This window comes from Phalangium opilio, unplaced genomic scaffold (genome assembly GCF_054372755.1).
Source record: "Phalangium opilio isolate 3A_F unplaced genomic scaffold, DU_Popi_V2 ptg000009l_1, whole genome shotgun sequence".
NCBI lineage: Eukaryota > Metazoa > Arthropoda > Arachnida > Opiliones > Phalangiidae > Phalangium > Phalangium opilio.
This window is the reverse complement of record NW_028324146.1, coordinates 3,421,685-3,443,819: the sequence shown is the minus strand read 5'-3', so window position 1 is coordinate 3,443,819 and position 22,135 is coordinate 3,421,685. Positions and strand designations below refer to the sequence as shown.

The following is a 22,135-nucleotide window of genomic DNA, read 5'->3' as shown; positions in this document are numbered from 1 at the left end:
TGCCTTAACAGCCGTACCTTTGCACGTACAAACCGAGACATCCAATACTTGTAACAAGAAAGGGGTGAAAGTTTGAGAGAGAAAAATAAATTGGGTTTTGCTAACGTCATCTGCGGGTGAATAAATAAATTATAATATTTGAAATTTTGAAGTCTAATGGCGTAAAACGTGGTTAAAGTTAATGGAATTTGGTTGTTATTTAACTAAAATGGTTAAGAATAAGCACTGTGTGTTTCCAAACTTTAACAGTGATAGCCAGTATTTACAGTTTACCTCATTTCTCCCTGTTTACATAAACCGCATTCTCTATTTCTTGTATGCCGCCTTAGATAGCTCCCTCTTACGTGACCTTTAATTCTGTCCCTAAAATGACGCAGTTCCGCTAGCGCGAATTTCTCTCAACAGGGGGAAATAGTGTCGCCTGTTATATACACATAGTGAACGCGGGGTTTTTCTTTAAAGGCATGTTCTGGATTGTTCACTATTTCGTTAATGTCCAAACTTTCCCCTCAATCAGTTAAAGGGCACTTGGCATGATAAAACAATCACGAATTCCCGTTGAAATACGGATTTTCCGATGTGAAGCAAGTTGCGCAAAGAATATGTAGGCCTAGCTATGGAAAACACAAGCGGCTAACATTAATATTTTATTCTTAAAGATTTAAATGGCCAATTGGAAACGTATTTTCAGACATTTTCAAAATATTTTATTTATTTCCAGTTATACATCACACTTAGGCTTCTTGTTTTTGGCAAGCCTTAAATAATAATACCGGTTACTAGTTTTAAATTCCATTCAAAACATTAGGAACTATTTTACATACCTCGTATTTATAAATACCACTGAAAAATCGTTGTAGAAGATCTTGCCTTTGTTTTGGTAGTACTTCATAAGCGCAGCAATATAGTGGAAAATCTCCGATTTCCTTAAGATATTAGTATTATTATTTATCATAGCACAAGGCAATAATACAAATAGATTGTATTAGGCTGTTATATTTTCAACTTGCCTTCGTGATTTTACGATTTGTCATTGGAGGGCACTTTTCTTTTCGTAAGAAATCTTTGCCAATAAAATTGTCAAAGCAACTGGTGTCAACTGTGGAATTATATTTCTGAAAAGAAGTATCATAGTTATATTGATTTCTTGTAAAGTTCAGTAGAAATTGTACAATTTTTAGTCTGTTTACCGTGCCTAGTCTTTTTATTTCAGTCAAGCATTTATCAAAGTCTAAAGCAATAGAAAAGTATTATTTCTAAAACCTGTACTGTAATACTATACAGGTTGTTCAAAAAGGGGTGGAAGGACCGAAAAACTGTGCGATTTTTAATCCAAAATGTTGTGTGACATTTTGACCTTAGGTTCTCCGTTTACTATAGGGTTTTACGGATGATTGCTTAAATTTAATGAAGAAATTCAAAGTTAATGCTAAATTTACTAAGGGGTTATCCAACGGTTTCTACTACTAGTAACGAGGCGAGTTAATATTTTGGGTTTAAAACTTACCCTTAGCGTAGCAAACCGTCTTTGAAAACTCATCCACCATTCTGGTAAAGTCATGCCATTGGACCTTTTTGTTGCATGCATTGGTCATCCACGTATACACGGAATTTTCCAAAGTTAGCATAATGGCTGCGAAAAAAATCAGACCGAAGATGCGAAATTTCATGATGATATTCAGTAAACTGTACTTCAGACTATGGTTATAAAACGTCGAGTGAGTGCGTTTTAAATTTTTCCAGTTCGTGTTGTTTTTAATGTAAATGTGATATGTCACGTACTTTAAATTTTAAGCAAAATGCCGCGTTTGCTTGAATAGAAAGCTTATCATTGGCATAGAGCGTTATGAGTCTTAAAGCAAACTGCGGGTGGAACAGTTTAAATGCTCTCGTTGCTCACCATATGTAGACGTACTGTGGCATTTCATATGACGACAGCGCTTAATAACTATTGTACCCTTTTTCGCGTTTCAGGTTTTGACGTCATGATGCTCAGCGCTTGCAGGGGACGGTTTTTTTGATGGCGTGACGTAGTGCTTGACTTTTGAAATCTTGACAGATGAAAAGTTGGCGTGAAACTTAAAAACTAAACTCCAATAATGCTATTTCTAAAGTAATTGTATTATTTTTCGTTGCAAAACTACTTCTACCATTCAAATGGACATAATTTTCTTAAACAGCGCGTTAATAATTGAAAAGAGACATTTGCGCTTCTTTACGTTTTGAGGGCCAGTAAGATGTTTCCCCGACTCCATTTTCGAAAACAGCACTTTAGAACTTAAATATGTCACTTTTCCGTTCAACAATCTATTACGTCACTGTGACGTCTCGAGAATATGAACCAAACATCAAGAAAACAGCGATTTCCTTGAGATTTTCGTTACTGAACCTACCCTAAGTTTAACCTAAAACTAAGACAACTAGAGAAGAAATCGAGAATCGGCGTCGTCCACATCGTACCGGCATTACGAAAGACTTTCATCGGTGCTTTACTTTATGTTACTTCAATTTCTTTTTGGTTTAACGAGAGTGTATTGTGAAATATTTGACAAAACAACAAGAATATAAATCACCAGGTAAGCACGACTGTTGACATTTATATTAAAAAGCAAAACGAAATATTTAACGAAACAACAATCGTGACAGTTGACATTTTATTCTAATTTTCTTTTAATAACATATCCTTCATAATCATTTCATGAAGTCTCTGAATATGCAAGATTAATGATGATTATCTCATTTTTCATTGTTATATTCATCAGAAATACTAATAACTTCGTGGTATAATCATCTTAGATTCGTGAATTTTGAGTTTTAGGCCTAAATTAGACGGCCAACCTTATTTTGGGTTTATTTTATTATTATTTCTAAAACTATTAATTTTAAATTTGGATAAGAGAATGTTTTAAATAAAACTTTGTCATTGGAAATTAATTGTAATTTAAATTGATTATTCACTATAGGAGAGATTGAAACACACATCTGTAGAAAATTTCCGGACATTTAGAAAAGATCTCAAGAAGCACGAATCCATCCCCATTTGTTAGCTCGAAATTCACCAAATCTGGAATACCTCTCTCAAATATAGTGTGATTAAAACCGCTGCTTCTTAACGAAAAAACTGTATTTTTCATATGTGGTAAAATAGGCTAACGGCACTTACAATTTGGTTTTCCTGGAATGTCCTAAATTTTAAACCCAATAAATTATATTAACGTAGTAGAGTCTATCGGCCATTTTGTAAGCTAAATTTTATTTGCATTTAAAAATATTTTCTTTAAATCCTTCATACAGTGTCAATACAGTAAGACATTTAAGTTAATTACGTAAAATTTATGTGTAATAATATTTATATTGCGTTGAATATAATTTTAAATTTAAATTTTAGTTAATAATGTAAAATCGATGTGCAATAATATTTATATTTCGTTAAATATAATTTGAAATTTATCTCGTGGTATTTCACTGATCCATTCACCCTTGGCGATTAAGTTGGCTGCTATTCTTCCTAGTTCATCAGAGCTCTTTGCCGAATTTCCATTTCCACAAATTGCTACTCCCATGTTAGGTGTCACCATATCAATGTAGGGCAGACCGGTGGGCGACGCTGTAGTACTGCACGTCATACCTTTCACACTTTCGATTTTCAATCCTAAAATTATAAAGAAAAAAATCTTTCCATAATTGACTATTGACGAGTTTACATTGGGAGAGAATAGTTCAAGCATGGATCTTAAACCATGAAGGCATTGTATTGAAAATTACGATTTTAGTTTATTAAGGCCATTCTAAATTTCTGTGCGCGGTGGTGTGAACGTATATGAAAGTGGTAAAAAACACCACCTAATAATGTTGAATTTCACAGATTTTGATGAAGTTTCAGATTGATTAGAAAAATTGCTACTACAAAGAACAGGCGATTGGAATGGGTGTACCTCGTATGAGCAGTTCCCGGTAGAGCAGTTCTCGAAATAGCAGCCGCGATTCCAAAAAGACAGCGGCGTTCTTCAAAACTGCTGTTTTAGAAATAGCGGCTGCTGTTTTAGAAATAGCGGCCGCTGTTTTAGAAATAGCGGCTGCTATTTTGGGAAATAGCAGTGTTTGTCTTCAGATTCGAGTATTTCTTAACAATACAGTTATATTCGTTGTTTTCGAAAACTACCTTTTTCTGTGATCATTTAGTCAGTAATATGACCTACTAACGGATCGTGTTTTTAAAGTACACTTAAATATTACACTATTCTTCAGGCTGTATCAGTTTACAATTCTAATACCAGAATAGAAAATATTTCAAGAAAGCTTATTTTATTTCGGAAGTAGATAATTGTAAAGAGTAATTTTTTGGAAAAGACATATTATTATTTGGGAAGTGAAATATGACAAACAACAATATTTTGGAAAAGGCGTAAAATTGTTACACCTTTTCCAAAATATTACCAACCTAAGTCTAACCAATCAAAACAAAACCTAAAAAACCCAACCGAACCCAACCTAACCCAACCTAACCTAACCTAACCTAACCTAACCTAACCTAACCTAACCAAACCTAACCTAACCTAACCTAACCTAACCGAACCTAACCTAACCGAACCGAACCGAACCGAACCTAACCTAACCTAACCTAACACTATTGGGGGTTCAAATAATCAACTCGAAGCTAACCATATCTGACCTAGTTCTATTTAAGTTCATATAACACAGCGTACACCATAAAAAAGAGCAGTCGTTTTTCGCATTCCTGTTTTTCTGCTCTTTAGAGAACTGCTGTAATGGTACGCCGCGTTTACGAGAACCGCTGTAATGGTACGCCGCGTTTACGAGAACCGCTGTATCGGTAACTGTTGTAACGGGTAAACTGCCATTTCGGGAAACCGCTATTTAGGGAACTGCTGATATGAGGACCGCTATTATGGAATCCGCTCATACGGGAACCGCTCATCTGAGGGCTTCCCGATTGGAATAGGTCTAAAATGTAGTTAGTAGTAGTCAACTATAGACAAGTGTGCGTCCCAACCAATTGAATTCATCTCAAAGTAGAACTGTTCACGAGCTCGAGTCGAGCCGAGCCGCCGTTTTTTTGACTCGAGCCGAGCCGAGCTTTTAAAAAGCTCGCTCAGCTCGGCTCGTGAACAGTCCTATCTCAAAGCTCAGATTATTATTATTAAATTCAATCATAAGATTAGGATAAAAACCTTCGAAAAGTCGTTGCGATTTACGGGTTGAACAAAATAAATATTCGAGCTGAAAGTGGAGGTACAGGATTAGGGCGACGTCACAAATCGTACGCGAACACTGTAGGTCTAGTTGTACCAAGTTCTTTCCCAATAGGTTTTCAAAGTACTCATTTCAGAGGCCAAAAACAACCCCGTTTCTATTGGTGAAATCAGGGACAGATTTCATTTTTGAAGTAGGAATGGAGAACAGAGTAAACTGGGCGCGCGTCAAAGTCCCGGACCCCTTCCCCGGGACGGGGTGGGGGCTATGAAAGAAGAGGCGGGTCATAGCGACAGAGGTAAAAAGGAAGGGCGTATTTTTCGCCGTCCCATAAGCAAAGTCATCGAAACGTAGTTTAAGTGAGGCAATAAGATAATTTGAACTTTTCGTTAAGTGTTGGGCTATGACTCGGACTGAAGTAAATGCTAACCGTTCTCCATTCCTACTTCTAAGATTAAATCTATCCCTGTTGGAATTCATAAACGCGGAACGCATCGCAATGTAGTGTACAATTAAGGCGGCGTTTTGCGCAATCCCAGTGTCTGTACTAAATTGCGTTGCGTTCGACGTTTATGAATTCCACCAATTATCTTCGTGATTATACACGGTGTTCGAAGAACGGTGGTTTGACCAAAGTAAATATATTTATTATTATGCTCTATGCCTACCTGGAAACAATTCTTTGGCAATATCAACTATTTGATCCTGTCTAGGCAGTGGGTCTTTAGCGTTATACCATTCTATCATCTCTTCGAGAGTATAAATATATCCGCTGCTAGGATCGTCCCATCCAATCTTCAAGTAATTTTTTCCTATATTAAGTTGTTGAAAGTACATTAATAAATAATGAACTTGGATTTTTCTTCATTAACCAAGACCACTAAAGGTAAATATTAATATCGTTGAATATCTTTGATAAAACAATATTATTACCAGAAGTTGTTGTTATTACAAAAATCATTTTGCTATTTGCGCGCTTTTTTCTCTTCCCTCGAGGCTTAACAATAACATCCGTTCAAGGGAACCCTTCTGAACCTAACTATACTTCTTTATGGCTTCTCAACTATTTCTTATTTCACGTAGTTCCCTCTCAAAGAGCTAATGAAAAACTACCGTTCATTTCCAAAGTATCTTACTAACCATCAGGATAGACCAAGGGCGGTGTTCCGTAAACGCTGTACTTTTCTGGTTTCCCATTTTTTGTCACACGTCCGTATATGATCGCTGGAATAGTTCTGAAATATGCCTTTAGATTTAAATAATTTCAACGACGCGTATTTTTACGAACTTTCATAAACTACGTCACACAATTTTGCAGCGTACATGGAAAGTACTAAGTACTTCGTAATTGTAAATAGGACCACGAATGAAGTTATTTTTCGATCCTGGCGCATAGAGGTTTAGGGAATACATCCTGCATGACCGAAGTAGGGAAAGGAGTAGGGAGTGTGGCGCACTTCTGTAGGCCAAGTTTTCGGGCAACAAAGTTCGAGTTTTTTCTTCACTGTTGGGCTAATTGCACACGTGCTGAACTGTACGACCGATAGCCAGTGCCTCTTTCTGTAAGTGCTCACTGATCCATGCTCCTACCTTAAAATAGTCCTTTAAAATTTCGAGTGGCCTTTACATACTTGAAAAATAAAAATCTAAGTTCCACACGCGCCTGGCTTCAGACAATTAATGTCCTTGACATTCTAGAATTCCTAATCTTTGCCTGCTCAGAGCGTCCCACAATCCTAACCCCCACATGGTTTCAACGTATACGCCACACGGAAAGTGGATATCAGCTTTTGATGACAGTAAAGAAGGGGTTCAAAATTAAAAATTGTCGTGACGTAGTTAATGAACGGTTCGTAGCCACAAAATAAAATGTTTGTATGTAATACTTTAACCGGTTTGCTTCTTCAGGTGATAACTGTAAAAGCGCTACTTCCGACTTATTAAATCCCATTTTAGCCGTCTTTCCTTCGGGTAGCAAACTTTTAAAATTGGTAAAGGCGTTAGTGCACAATAAAACTTTCTTGCTTCTGTATGTTTTTCCTGTCGACGTTGTCAACTAAAAGAGAGAAAGGGTTGAAAAGTATATTCCAAAGAAGGTCGAGGCGGGTGGGTAAAGTTACTTGAAATACGTTAGAGGCACGTGACCGAGGAAAGGCGTGGTTCACAGAAACCTATAGTTTGTTTTATTTCGAAAACTAACACTTCAGGGAATTGGCCTGAAATCTCGCAAAAACATGGACTAGGTGTTTAGTCCCACTCCATACAAAGTCTTTGGATCTTGGTGCCTGTGACGTATTTCTAATAATTTTTACCCAATCGCCCCTGCCTTTTTTCGAGTCCCTTTAAGACAAAAAGGTAATAACGACTCCTATGGACCAACTACGTATGGCTGAGGGCATTGCGTGTCAGATTCTATCAGTGGAACGTCTTATCTCAAGTGTTCATAAAAATTGTCTAGCTCGAAGCGAGGCCAAATGTATTTCAATTTTCAGAACTAGAGTCTATGCCGAAAAGTAGGAGCTGGTCTCATGAAGTTTATTATCTTATGTTAAAATGTATTTTCGCGGATATAAGGCGTTCCTTACTTCTAAAACAAGAAACTCGGATCTATTATCTGGTGTTTCTTCTACACTTTCAACAACTTCTTTAACCACGGTACATCCGTTTTTTTGAGCAATTTTTATCTGAGCGGCAACTAGCTTTCGTGGGCTAATAATTCCAGCTGGGCTTGGTTCCAAAAAAGCCAGTTCGTCACTTTGTAGCTTCAGCATTGGATAACTTTAGAAAATATCAAAGAATTAAAAAAAGCTTCAATAGAGTAGTGTCGGTAGAGAGGGGAGTAGACGGTGTATCCCTCCCTCTAGGCGCGCTTTTGTAAGAGGGGATACTGTACGCGCGTGGTAGGGGGATGACACTGAGCTAAGAGATAGAAGGGTATGACGTTTGCATACGTAGAACTGACATTACTCTATTAAATTCGTTTTAAACCATGTGCGGGTATTACAAAAATATCGGGTACCCGCACCAATACTTGACAACAAATTTTTTGATTACCCGATTCGATATCCAAAAATCATTACCCACACCCCAAACCAATCATTAAAAGTTTTTGCGAATGAAAATATATTTACGTCGATGACAGATCCTCCGTGATGTTGAGAAGAAGTGACTTTTCTTCCACGGCCAAGTCTACCATACGATTTCCTCTTTCTCCGTAGAACAAACATCCGATTGGTTTATAGAATTGAATACCCGAATCAGTTTCTATCTCGTTATATCTGGAAATTGCTTGACTATTTAGAATCTGGGCCTCCGGCATTGGATCGTAAATTCGAGTAATTCGTCCTTCATCATAATGACACCCGTAAATTTCCCTTACTTCATTTTCCTATTCAAGAAAAATATGCAATACGCTTGAAATAATATGCTTCTGGTTGTTAAAGGAAAAGCCCAGCTTACGTAACATTACACCTTAAAAGAATGACCTTTATCTAAATATAGAAGGAAAAATTTTAAAAATGGTCTCTTATTACAAAATAAAGCATTTAATTAATCTTAAAAACGAGTACTACTGTGCGCCATTGGTTTAGTCTGCTAAATCGAACCTCTCTTACCCTTACCTCTCTCAGCCTATCAGAATCCAAACACTGCCGTAGGGGTAAGTGGTTCGATTTAATAGACGCCACTAAACCAATGGCGGCGCAGTAGTCCTCGTTTTTATGACTAATTAAATGCTAATGATTTTCAAATAAGAGATCATTAATTTCTTTTTTTATATATTTCCTTTTATATTTAGAAAAAGGCCGTTCTATTAAGGTATAATGTTATGTTACCGGAACTTTCAGTGATATTACGAAGCCAAGTCGCGCTTTCTTTCTAAATTATATTGTCGACCTTTCAGAGCTCTGATATAGCGTGTTATCTTTACCCTCTCTCCCACAAAAATAGTTCAACATTGCGGGAATTTGAGGCGTTAAGTTATGATGCTACTTGACTGAAAGTAACTACCGATTGTAAATCACACGTGTACTACATGCACACGCGGGTGACGTGTTAATGGCGACTCGCGATCAAATCAATTGTCTGTCAGATAATTTTAACTCAAAAGTTCACAACATGAATGGCAACTCGAGAATCGAAAACGAGACTTAAATCTGGGCATAAACAAATTTCCCCTACTATAAACCAAAGTAATTTCGATTTGTTATCCCTATAATTTTACGTCGGCCTTTGCGTAAAAATAAAACACCAATTCTGTCCAACCGAAAGCAGTTTCGGTCGCGTTCTGCGGAAATATTTTTAAAGCAGAGGTACTCATTCAGTGTTTCGGTCGTGTTTTTGGTCAAGTGGGAACTAAGCTTTAGAATATTTTGGTTCTTGATGCTCATAAATTTCTTAGTGCAAACTTGGTATAAGTAATTTGGTTCGCTATACTTTCCCTTAGTATACTGTGCAGAAGGACGACGAAAAACATTCTCGAAATCAAATTGTATACTTTTAGAATACGTTCATAAGATGTGTTCCATAAGTTCGTCTCTGTATTAGAATACGTTCACAAGATGTGTTCCATAAGTTCGTCTCTGTTTACTGAGAGCTTGTCATGAAGCAACGTAGGTGCAACGTCATAGATTCTCGTAAAGTGACGACTGGTGAGGCGCTATCAAAGGCTTAGGGTAGACTAAATAGGAAGATGGACTACAAAACTAACCGAGTGTAGTCTGAAATTCTCGCTTGTCGTTCTCGAAGTAGCTCGAGCTGTAAGTCTCTAGCATTACGAAGTGTCATATTTATGGAACATATCTTATAAACTTATGCTTTATGGGATTTAAAGTTTTGATTCGGCATCCTAGGTGTACTTAAAAATGAAGACTCCCAGCTCTATTGTTCAAAATGTATACTTACTTTGGGTTCATCCGGTCCAATAATCAAAACATTCAGCCCTGAATTGATCGAGCAATGTCGAGCGGCCGCTGATCCAACCAGACCAGCCCCGACTACGCAGACGTCGAAAAGTACATCGGTTCGTTCCATTTTCCCAAATGAATTCACTTTGATCTGAAGCTTCGTTTTAATAGTAAATCATCACAGGTAGTTAAACCTAGAAGTTACTTGTTTGTATTACAATGTAACAAGGGATTAGAAAACATATTTTTTCCTGATTAACAGCAGATAGCTATATCTTTTGTGTTTATTGACGAAATTCGATAAGCTTAACCTCACGCGAAATGGCTTTAGATGTACGTCACTGTTTAATTTGTTAACTCTAATTTGATATATTTAGATTATCATGTGTTTCTAATATAAATGATATCATTTGATTGGAATTGGATTTGGAGAAGAGGGTAGGGTAAAAATTAAGTGAAATAAAATTTTTAATGACAACTCAAGGTTAGCATAAATGGATAATAACGTTTAGTTTCGATTGCAATAAGGTATAGATAATTTTAAATACCTAAAATAGTGAAACATTTAGCTAATAAGTTAGAAATATTGTTTTTTGTGAATCGAAAATATTACTCATAAGACAAATAAAACTGGCGCATCACCCACCCCTCGTTTCACTCACTGGCTCTATACAGCATGTTGCGTCCTCACGCCACAGTATTTGCCGGCTTGAATATACAGTATAAGGAACCACTATTGTCTTGGTTTGGATTTAAAAATTTAATGACTATTTGTACTATACTATTCCTTTAAGATGGAGGAAATTATTCGGGATTCTTGGAGACTGAATACCGAGTGAAAGGGTTGGAATCCATTTCTGAAGACGAGGACACATTTTGATCACGTTTTTCCGTCTCGTTCTGAACTTTATAGCCTCAGAATGAAAGTGAACGAAAAATATTAAAATAGGAACTCTTACTTTAGGTAAAAACGCTAAATTAATGCCCAGTTGTCAACGAATATTAAGCAGAAATGCTTCACTTCGTCAACACCACTGTTTCTTTAAAGGTAAAATATCCCATTTAATGACGAAGCAATATAGTTGCGTGCGGTTTTAATAGTGGCACGTACGAGTACATGTAGAGCGAAACCTGTATAGTGTCTGGGAAAATCCAACCGAGAATTCTATTGGTATATTCATATGTTTTTTAATTTTTTGGTTAGTAATAATAATCTAAGTTTCATCTAGGAAGGAATGTCCGCACTAACTAAGTCTATGGTTTATTTACAGGAGGGTAACTTAGAGGGGTTGGCAGTTAACCGACAGCGCCCTATACTAACTATTACCGTTAACCTTAGCAAATTTTTACGGTAATGAGAATCCGGGTAACACTACGGAAAAAAATCTTTTTTAATAAGTGGAGAAAGTGTAGGAGAGAACTTGCAAACTCTACGCGAAAGGGTTTGTCCCCGGGTTATTAAACCGGTTATACATGTATAACCACAAAGTAGAGTTACGGGTATAAAACTCCTTGTTTTTTTGAGGAGCATAACCGAAAAGTAGTTTTCGTTGAGGAACTCATTAAGAAAATATGTTGTTAGTTTTTCCTCTATCTATTGATAAGATTCGTCAACTATGTCTTCACTTAGGAAATTGAATGTAGTTTTGCAAAAACCATACATTTTAGTTGTAATAAACCATTTCGAAAATTTGGTTGCAAAATAGAGTCTGGTGTTTGACCAGTACTTTGTCGTCTTAAGACGAAACATGCGGTATGACACATGAACCTTTTATACAGGGTGTTTTTGAAAAGTCCATCAATAATGAAGGAGCGTATTTATTGTGCTCAACTGAGTGGAAAGTATCAAAGAACATGGGGTGTACAACATTTGGTTACGGACATATGGCCCTTCCCCCAAACATTGGCCCCTCCCCCAAACATTGGCCCCTAAAACAAGGAAATATCCAACCATGAAGAGTACGACTTGAAACTGAGAAACCAGCTTGTTTAGAATTATTAGACAATTTCAACAGCCTTCAATCTAAAAACGTTTGTACCTTTACTCAGTAGAAGGGTACGAAATGTGTAGAAGTATGCCCACGACGGTAATGTCTAAGACTGAATTCTTCTATATACGGATGTTACTCCACACTATCCTATAGATGGACTATACAAATGTTCCACTCCCTTTTTAATCAATATTCAAAGTTGTGATTTTAGCTCGCAAAGCCTAACTTCATTTTGCAACAATTTCTTGGCTTACAGAAGTGCGCCCCACTGTGACACTCCCGACGTACTTACTTTGTTAGCTACAATTTGTAATCTGAGTTAAAACTTTTTAATAATTGAAAAATAAATTATGGTTTTATGAAGAACATGTATACATTTTAGCAGATAAAGAAAAGCTACATAATTCGTTGTTTTGTATAACGTAACAAGTGATTTTTATCTTATCTTCTTCTAATTACACCGGCTATCTACATAGCGAAATAAAAAAAACAGGGCATATCTTTCAATAGTTTTAATGAATAGAATTAGATTTAATGATTAATTTAATGATAATTGCATTTCCAAGTAATCACGTTGCACCCTGTCTTCCATGATACAGTTTATGTCGCGCGTCATGTTTAACTCATCACGTGCCGTGTTTATGGCATCTTCGAGAAAATTTCACCCAATATAGTGCTTGTCATATAAATTTGGTTACCTGGAAGACAAATCTTGAACAGTAATTATTAATAGAATAATCGATTTAAAATCATTTGATTGGCAAAGTTTGGCCTACGAACTCCTTCATTGTTTCTGCAATCCATGCGCCGCGTCCTCGCATTGCACTTTCTTCACGTTCAATTTCTTATTTAGTCGACGATGGTTTCCCATATTTTTGACTACTCGATTGTATTTGGCTTTTGCTGTTCGACGCTGTATTTGACGGAGGCCAAAAGCCGAAGATTTGAGTACCCGATTGATTTCCATTGTTTTGATTAATCGATTTTATTCGGATGTTTCCATTCGACAATTCATTTGACGCTGGCCCGCAGTTGAAGATTTGGCAACCTGCATTTTTTCCGCAGTTTCTGTTCCGGGTGCTTATTTCGGTGTAATAAGTTTGTTTTTTCTCCACCCCCAGTTCTTCATTTTCTTCTTTGCTTTTTGTCTCATGTTTTCCTTTTCCGCGAGTTTCGCGCTGTTTATTTGTATCCTCCATTAAACTGGGAAATTTTTCAATTGGATTGTGCACTTAACGATTCCAAGTAGGGTAGTATTTTAACGCTTATCCCTGGATATGGAATTGGTTAATTGAGAGTTAGTCATAAAAAAATAAGGTATAACTAAATTTATAAATTCGCATTCTGCAAGGGTTATTTTGTAAGGGAATAACGCCTGGGAGTTACTAAGAGCAAAAGTTTATAAGATATGTTCCATAAGTATGACACTTTCTATATTTCGTAATGCTAGTTCGAGAGCGACGCGAGAGTTTTGCAGCCCATCTTCAAATTTATTCTGCAATACTAAGCCTTTTGACAGCGCCTCACCAGGCGTCGCTTTACGAGAGCCTATGACGTTTCACCTACGTCACTTCATAACAAGCTTTCAGTAACCAGAGACAAACTTATGGAACATATCATATGAACTTATTGGCGATGAGAATTTTCCGAAAGCTCCCTTTTGGAGCTTAAAAATCTTTCCACTTTTCTTTTTTTTTGGAGGGTTTCAATGCGAGTGGGTCAGTGAACCTCGGCAAGGATGTGATTATACAGGTTTAAGTATGTGTGTAAGCAGGGGAAGGAAATGAGGTTTACTTGGGAGGTGACAATCTTTCCACTTCTAAAACCAATAGCTGATGAGACTAGAAAGGGGACATTTTTAAAAGGGTATTGATGTCACCATAACTATATCCCAGTAATATTCGATTTAAAAAACATTTACTAGCCTCTGCCTATATCTAATTTTTACCAGAATGATGTTTTCCACGTCATATTTGCTTAGCCCACAGTGCCCACTGGCTCTTACAAAAATTAAGACGCCCCTTTTAGCTAGCGAATCTTTTTGCAGAATTATTCTAAAATTCCGCATGAGCGGCCTGTGGTCGCAGCCACAATTAAAATAATCTCCAACGCCGAGTTGAGAGAGGCTTCGGTGGAGGTTATAACAGATGATTCCTATAAGTCTAGAAGATCTGTTTGCATTCTGTATTTCTTTCCATCGGATACAGGAGACCATGATTGTGGATCTTTTCGGATGTTGGACTTGGAATTTAGACGCATTAACGTTTGGGTTACTAGATCATAACTTCTAGAGAAATTTGTATAGACAGGGATAGATGTAATTTTAGAAGTAGGAATGGACAACGGTTAGTATTTACTTCAGTCCGACTCATAGCCCAGTAAAGAGCCGCTCCCTCCAACACGCAACGAAAAGTTAAAATTATCTTATTGGCTAACTTAAACTACGTTTTGATGACGGGCACGGCGAAAGTTACGTAATTCCTTTTTACCTCTGTCGCTATGACCCGCCTCTTCTTTCATACCCCTCCGTCCCGTGGAAGGGGGTCCGGGACTTTGACGCGCGCCCAGATTACTCTGTTCTCCATTCCTACTTCCAAAGCTAATTCAGTAGCGTCGCTAGGGTTTGAAATTTGGGGGGGCTAAATATGGGCAAACTATTTTAAAGTTATTTTAAGAGCTTAATATAAACAAGATGGCCCAGGGGTTGGGACTTAATAGTAGCCACATCGTTATCTATTTAATTAGCACATAAATAAAACGAAAAAAATTCAAAGACCCTAAAAAAATCAGAAGTGTCCGACCACTGAGCTCAGCTACCACTATTGGTGGGTTGAGGTACTATCGAGTTCCATTTAAGCTAAAATCTGACGATAACGAAAGCGACAACCCCAGCCACTACTACTACAGCTACTACGGCTCGGGTCAAACTAAGAGCCTATCGTATACTACGATGTAGCTAAAAATTGCATAATGGGTTCATTGGAAAATGTGTATAGACCTTTAAAACTATCCGTAAATTTGTGTCAACGTAAAATTATTCGTATTTTAAAGATATACAACCTTTTATAGATAAAGACTACGGAACCGATTATGAAGGATTTTCACTCGTCTTAGGTTAATTTTTAGTTTTGGTTAGCTTTTAGTCCACACTATTGGGACTCCCATCGCAAGAACGTGAAACATTTTACTTGTCTCCATCTGTTTTTTCTTCAAAATTTTTCTGTTTGATATTGAAATTTTTTTACAAATTGCTCCTGAATTTTAGGTTGGTAACAGCAATTTTTTGGTAGGGTTTACGGATTATTTTGTGGGGCCTAAGTTCGGAATTTGGGGGGCTATAGCTGTTGAAGATTAACTGATGTAGACTTATTTCTTATGATTAGTGTTATGTAGGTTTTTTATGATCATTAATTGAAAGCTGCTATTGTTTTTTATTTCCACTATATAACCCAATGTTATCTGATATTCTTTTAGTCTGTCATGTTTTTCGAGTTTTGAATAAACGTTTGCGTTCCTTTTTTTTATAAACTGTCGTGTAGTTTGCTACTTGATTGGAAACTTCAACAGGTTATGGGCCCAGCACGCTTCCACTGCGCCACGTTTTAACTCTGCTGATACGTTTAATCAAGTAGTGACTAACAATTGGTTCCGGGTCCGGTTGACGCAAAATCATGGATGGTATTCCGAGGTACGAGCTTGATAAACTGTCTGGTCCGGAAAACTGGCGAAGTTGGAAGAGGCAAATTGTCGATGTACTCACGATGCGTGATGTTTACGAAATCATCACTGGCGAGTGGACTGAACCAACAACGGCAAGCGGTGCGTCAGACGCAGAAGCCCAGACTGCATACACGATAAAGAAGAAGAAATACCGAGTTGCTTTCAGCACGGCGCGAACTATCATCTGGTCAGCCATGACAGTCAAAGTCCAGAACATGGTTACCAACTGTGATACGCCCAAGGAAATGTGGGAGAAGCTCCTTGAAATCTTCGAGCAGAAATCGTCGAATCGTCTACGGAAACATCTTGCTCAGCTAATGAGAGCGAAGAAAGCGACGGATACGGACATGGCCACGCACCTTGCTCAATTGCGTTCACTTTGGGCAGACATTCTGACGACAGGAAAGAAAGAGAAAGATGTATCCTTCGATGAATGTATCCTGATTGCCTGCGTCTTCGAATCATTACCGCAGGATGAGTATCGTGAATTTAGCATGCTGTGGGACACTTTGCCAGATGAAAAACAAACCGTTGCCGAACTTGAGAGACTACTCCTTGGACGAGCGACTCGTGATGGTGATGTTTTCGACGAGTCCTCTGGATTGGTAGCTTTGCGAACTAGACAAAGTAACACGATAAATATGTCTGGGGACCATCCTGCAAAACAAGTGAAGAAACGAAGTAATCGACGATACAGACCAAGATGCTACAATTGCAACGAATTTGGACATATCTCAAAGGAATGCCCGAACCCAAGAAAGGGTAGTGGAAGGCCTTCAAGCTCGTTTGGTGGAGGTTTCATCACGGCAAACAGCTTGGTTGCGACTTCAACGTCGAGAGAAGTGTGGTATTTTGATTCTGGAGCCACTCAACATATAACGAACGACTTCTCGAAGTTTCAACGGTTCCGGAAGTTCGAGACACCGGAGGCTCTTCAAGTCGGAAACAAAGCACAGATGTTGGCAGAAGGCGAAGGTGATATAGAAATTTCTTTTTGGATCGGCAAGACATTACACCGGGAACTCATTCATAATGTCTGGTATATCAGCGACTTTGCCTGCAATGTTTTCTCGTTGAAGAGCGCGTTCAAGTATAATTCGAATCTGAAATTTATGGCAACGGCCACCACGTGCGGAATCTACGAAAACGTCAAAGGAAAAACAGTACTTTGTTTACCGGGAAAGGTAGAAAGCTTATTTCGTCTCGACGTTGCCGTTGAATCACCAATTAAGGCAGCGCATCTTGCGGCTGATGAGAGGCGAGTAGATCTTCAGATATGGCACGAGCGACTGGGACATCAAGATATACGTCATGTTGCTAAAACATTGAAAACACTCGGCTATGACATAACTGGCCAGAAGACAGATCAGCTATGCGAAGGTTGCATTTATGGCAAGATGTCACGCAGCGGATTTGGTATGCGCTTGGACAAGGCAGAAAAACCCGGTGATAGAATACACTCGGACCTCTGGGGACCGGCATCCACGCCATCGATGAAGGGAAAACGTTATTACCTACTTTTTAAGGACGAATTTTCCGGTCTACGAGTGACGTACTTCCTTGAGAAGAAATCAGAAGTTGTCCAATGTTTCAAGGAGTATCTAGCCATCTGTCAGAACTACGGTCACAATGTAAAGGAATTACTTACGGACCGAATACATAAATAAAGAATTCCAAAGTTGGACAAAGCAAGTTGGACTGAATCACCGTACTTCAATGCCTTATACGCCGGAACAAAATGGTCTTGCAGAACGAGAAAATCGTACGATCATGGAATCCGTACGGGCTATGATGCATAATAAGTCAAACTTGCCTCCAAAGCTATGGGCAGAAGCAGTAAACACAGCTGTCTATATTTTGAATCGTACTGCGCCAACGCGTGTACCTGGAAAAACCCCCTACGAGCTATGGACCAACAAACCAAACCCGTCGATCAAACACTTTCGAGTGTTCGGAACTGAATGCTTTGTGCATATACCGAAAGAGAAACGAAAGAAATTGGCCAAGAAAGCTTATAAGGGATTCCTAGTCGGCTACGAAGATAACGCTGATGGATATCGCATTTATGTTCCAGAACTAAATGATGTGTTGCGGTCACGAGATGTTAAATTCACTCCTGAGAAGTATGTTATTGATCCCATGGTGTGTGGTCCTGCAAACGTATCGAGCCAGGACGAGCACACGCCCGAGGTCAGTCAAGAACTAGATGATATCGCATGCAAGGACGAGCAAGATGCCCCACCCGAAACTTTGGATAGAATCCTTCCCTCTGCGTCAAAAGAAGAACCAGCAGCTGGACGTATACTTCGAGATAGAGAAAAAATAAAGAGAGTGCTACCGTGCGATTTCTGTCCTCCTAGAGAAAAAGCCTTGCTGATTTGCGACGCAGTACCTACGACGATAGAAGAAGCCCGATCAACTGGAAACCAGGAACAATGGCTCAAGGCAATTAATGCTGAATTGACATCTATGAAAAATCACGAGGTTTACGAAGTGGTTTATCCTCCGCCTGGTCAGAAAGTTATCGGAAATCGCTGGGTCTTTCGTACCAAGTACAACGAAGATGGTATGGTCGCTAAGTTTAAAGCACGGCTTGTTGCTAAGGGCTACAAGCAACGGGAGGGCATCGATTACGAAGAGACGTTCGCACCCGTTGCACGATTCGATACAGTCCGTATTTTCTTAAGTACCGTGGCTCAAAACCATCTTCATAGTGACGCTGACTATGGCGGATGCGATAAAACTCGTCGTTCAACATCAGGAATCCTTTGTTTACTTGGATCAGCACCGGTTACATGGGCCAGCCGTAAACAACAATCAGTCGCACTGTCCACAACAGAAGCCGAGCTAGTTGCAGCGACGGAAGCTGCCAAGGACATAATTTGGATCAAAGGCATCAGAGCTGCCCTCGGTAACAAAGACCAAAAAGACGTGCCAATTCTGCGTATCGACAATGTCGGAACCATCAAGCTGATACGGAACCCCGAGTTTCATAGACGCACGAAACATATTAGCATTCGTCAATTTTATATACGTGAATTGGTTCAAGATGGAAGAATAGAAGTTGCGTATGTTCCGAGCAGAGATCAGCTTGCGGATATCCTGACCAAACCTTTGAGCAACGAAGTCTTTGCCCGCTTGTGCAGGCAATTTAATTTGCGTACCTACGAAGAAGTCAACATCAAGGACGAGTGTTGAAGATTAACTGATGTAGACTTATTTCTTATGATTAGTGTTATGTAGGTTTTTTATGATCATTAATTGAAAGCTGCTATTGTTTTTTATTTCCACTATATAACCCAATGTTATCTGATATTCTTTTAGTCTGTCATGTTTTTCGAGTTTTGAATAAACGTTTGCGTTCCTTTTTTTTATAAACTGTCGTGTAGTTTGCTACTTGATTGGAAACTTCAACAATAGCCCCCAAAAAAGGCCTAGCGACGCCAGACCAAAAGTAAATCTATCCCTGGTATAGAATTGTAAATTTATACGATACCTCTATAATAAAATTTAAAAATCTAAGCAAACTAACCCAGTAGAATCTGGGACTGGGTTAATTAGGATTCGCGATTGAATATTTCACGTGGAAAGGTGTTTTCAGTGTTCATTATGAAAATACGGTTACCTATAAACATACATAAGCTAACTTTACGGTATATGCGGCTGAACGCACTTTTGAAATGCAAACAAAAAGGAGTTAGCCCATTTTTAAACAATTAAGCTAGTTTCTAATGAAAGAATCGTCTCTGAAGGAGTATATAATTATTGGCTTACCGTGTATACGATATTACAGCTTGTGATTATATTCTTATTTTCTGGTTCACTTTTATCAGTTAGTCAAATGTTGTTTGATAAATTAATAGATAACTTAAATTACAGGTACGCCCCTGAAAAGATACAACGCTTAATTTAGATATAGAAATCATTGTTCATTTAAGAAGAAATATGTGATTATGCTTATTAAACGCTACATTTTAACAATAGCAAATTAAAATAACAGTAAGTGAGAAACTATTCAGGGCTTAGGCGATGTGTGATGCACGTTATCTCTACGCGAATGAAAACTTGGTAGATTGCACTAAATATATCACTTAAAATAACAGTTTCAATTAATAGACCATTTCGATGTAACTAAGAAGGAAAGACACTGGGGTAATACCATAGATATATATACGGGTCTAGATACCCTACTGAATCGGATAAAATACGGAGATGACAGCTAGCAGTCGACGCGATTTTCCCGGGGGAAGATACCTAGTGCGCCATCTATCGCTGAGCTTTGAAAGCTAAAAAATTGGATAAATAACTTTTGCCAGCGGGCGTGCTGATGCTTTGCAATAACAGCTGATATTTAAAGAGATTTAAGCGAATGTTTGTTCAAAGTAAAACTATTTCGTAATCTGAAGGGGAGGTCCTCTTATTCTGTTCGTAAGTAAATCATTTTGTAAATAAAAACCTGTTGCTTCAAACCAAAAATAGTTGATTTTTTTGTCGAAGGCTTAAAATCATTGTTCTAGTGAATCAAGTCTTCTTCATCTTAGTTTGTTACATTTATTTAATTAATTAGACTAGTTAACAAGGTTATGTAGTTTTTATTGCCCTTGAAATAAAACCAGTTTTGAAAGTTTGTGTCTAATAGCCTGTCCTTTCAACTGTTAACCATCTTTAATGCCTTATTTCACTAACATTTCATTAAAAACACTACTTCTTTTACATAAAAACTATTTATTTCACTTAAGAACATAATTACACGTATAAAGGAGATCAAAAATACGTAAAGCTATTTGAAAAGTTAAGCCTAATTTGAATTCCCCGCTCTTTTCATATTCGAATTTTTCGTTTTTTTGTTTCTTGAAACTCTCAATATGTGGCGTTTGGATCGAATTCCCCCGCCGTAAAGCGTCGACTGCTAGTTCTCACCTCCGCATTTTTTAAAGGGCCTAACAGAGGGGAAGTGTATCTAGACCCGTATATATATCTATGGGTAATACTCTGCCTTCCATCTCACCTCTTGGCGCCTGCGCCTTAGTCTTTTTGTATCATAAGAGTGCGCAGAGATGGCAATGCATCAACCCCCTTATATGTCCCGATACTGAGGGTTGCCTAACCCTCTTTTTACGTTGAAAAGGTTTATTAGAGCACGGGAAATACAAAATTTATTATTTTTTGTTTAATATGATTTAAGCAGAAAAAAACTTTTTTTTTAATATATCAAGGGTATTAATATACGTAAAACCATTAGAATAACTCACTATTAAACAAATTTAACAAATTTTAAAGACAGAAATTTCATCAAAAATTGAATTTTCCACGGGAAATCAAAGTCTGCTAAAAATGACTCCGACTCATTCGTTTCTCGGGTCTGGGAATAGCACCTTCAACGCTCGTTTCACTTTGATTTTTGGAATTATTTCTTGAAATCTGACTAAATCGTGCTACCTAAAACTTTGCCACCCAAATGCTGGGCTTACAGGAGTGCGCTACACTGCTGACGTGCTTATCTTTGTGAGCCAGGACTCTTTTGCACGATATGATTCTGTTGACGAACACAATTTCCAACATCATGTGAATTAAACAAGATGGCCCAAGGGCTGGGCCTTAATAGTAGCCACATCGTTATCTATTTAATTAGCAAATAAATAAAAAGAAAAGAAATATAAAGACCAAAAGACAGAAGTATCCGACCCCACAAATAAATAGGGCCCTTCCTCATTCCCGACCCTTCAGAAATAAATTAAAGGAAGAAAACTCGCTATTTCTTCGAAGCCTTCGTGGTTCAGTGGTAGCGTGTCGTACTGCTGCGTACGACCCGGTTTCGGATCCCGGCTGCGACCAAGAATAATTTTAATTAAAAGAAAATCTCTAACCGAGCTCAGTTACCCCTATGGATGGGTTGAGGTACTATCGCATAACCTTTTAAGCTAAAATCTAACGATAACGAAAGAGACAACCCCGGCCACTATACCACTACTACTACTACTACTACCAAGTAGTTTTACCAAGAGGCATATCTGCGAACAAGTTTCGTCACAAAAGTACTAAATTTAATGGCATCACAGCATGGAACAGATTGCCAACCGAACTCAAACTGGTTAAATCATCCAGGGAATTCAGAAACCTAGTCATTAAACATTTAAAATCAAAAGACCCAAAACTAAAATAATAAATGACATATTGTTTTATCTCTACATATTTTAATTTAAAACGGACTGCTATGTAAACAAGTCTAACGACTTGTAGACTGATCCTATTAAAAGCCTCTATTATTATTATTATTATTATTACTACTACAGCTACTACGGCTCG

The 22,135-nt window shown here is 38.0% G+C and overlaps 2 protein-coding genes across 3 annotated transcripts; both read right to left on the bottom strand.

Moving 5' to 3' along the window:
• Positions 1-684: 684 nt before the first annotated feature.
• Positions 685-1,792, bottom strand: LOC149713216 (uncharacterized). 2 transcript variants are annotated; one of them, XM_089843685.1, is made up of 5 exons: positions 1,508-1,792; positions 1,173-1,231; positions 1,011-1,115; positions 825-926; positions 685-758 (listed from the first exon to the last, which is right to left on the bottom strand). In XM_089843685.1, exons 1-5 carry the CDS (start codon positions 1,668-1,670, stop codon positions 735-737), a joined length of 453 nt encoding a protein of 150 aa, XP_089699811.1. In that variant the 5' UTR covers positions 1,671-1,792; the 3' UTR covers positions 685-734. The 2 variants fall into 2 exon arrangements, with proteins under 2 accessions (XP_089699811.1, XP_089699820.1); XM_089843694.1 differs by having other exon boundaries at positions 1,191-1,231; positions 1,508-1,732.
• A 1,441-nt stretch (positions 1,793-3,233) lies between these two features.
• LOC149713215 (uncharacterized) lies at positions 3,234-20,976 on the bottom strand. Its single transcript, XM_089847383.1, has 9 exons — positions 19,604-20,976; positions 12,890-13,380; positions 10,117-12,820; positions 8,346-8,602; positions 7,800-7,992; positions 7,101-7,270; positions 6,355-6,449; positions 5,883-6,026; positions 3,234-3,652 (listed from the first exon to the last, which is right to left on the bottom strand). Exons 3-9 carry the CDS (start codon positions 10,243-10,245, stop codon positions 3,420-3,422), a joined length of 1,221 nt encoding a protein of 406 aa, XP_089703509.1. The 5' UTR covers positions 10,246-12,820; positions 12,890-13,380; positions 19,604-20,976; the 3' UTR covers positions 3,234-3,419.
• Positions 20,977-22,135: the final 1,159 nt, after the last annotated feature.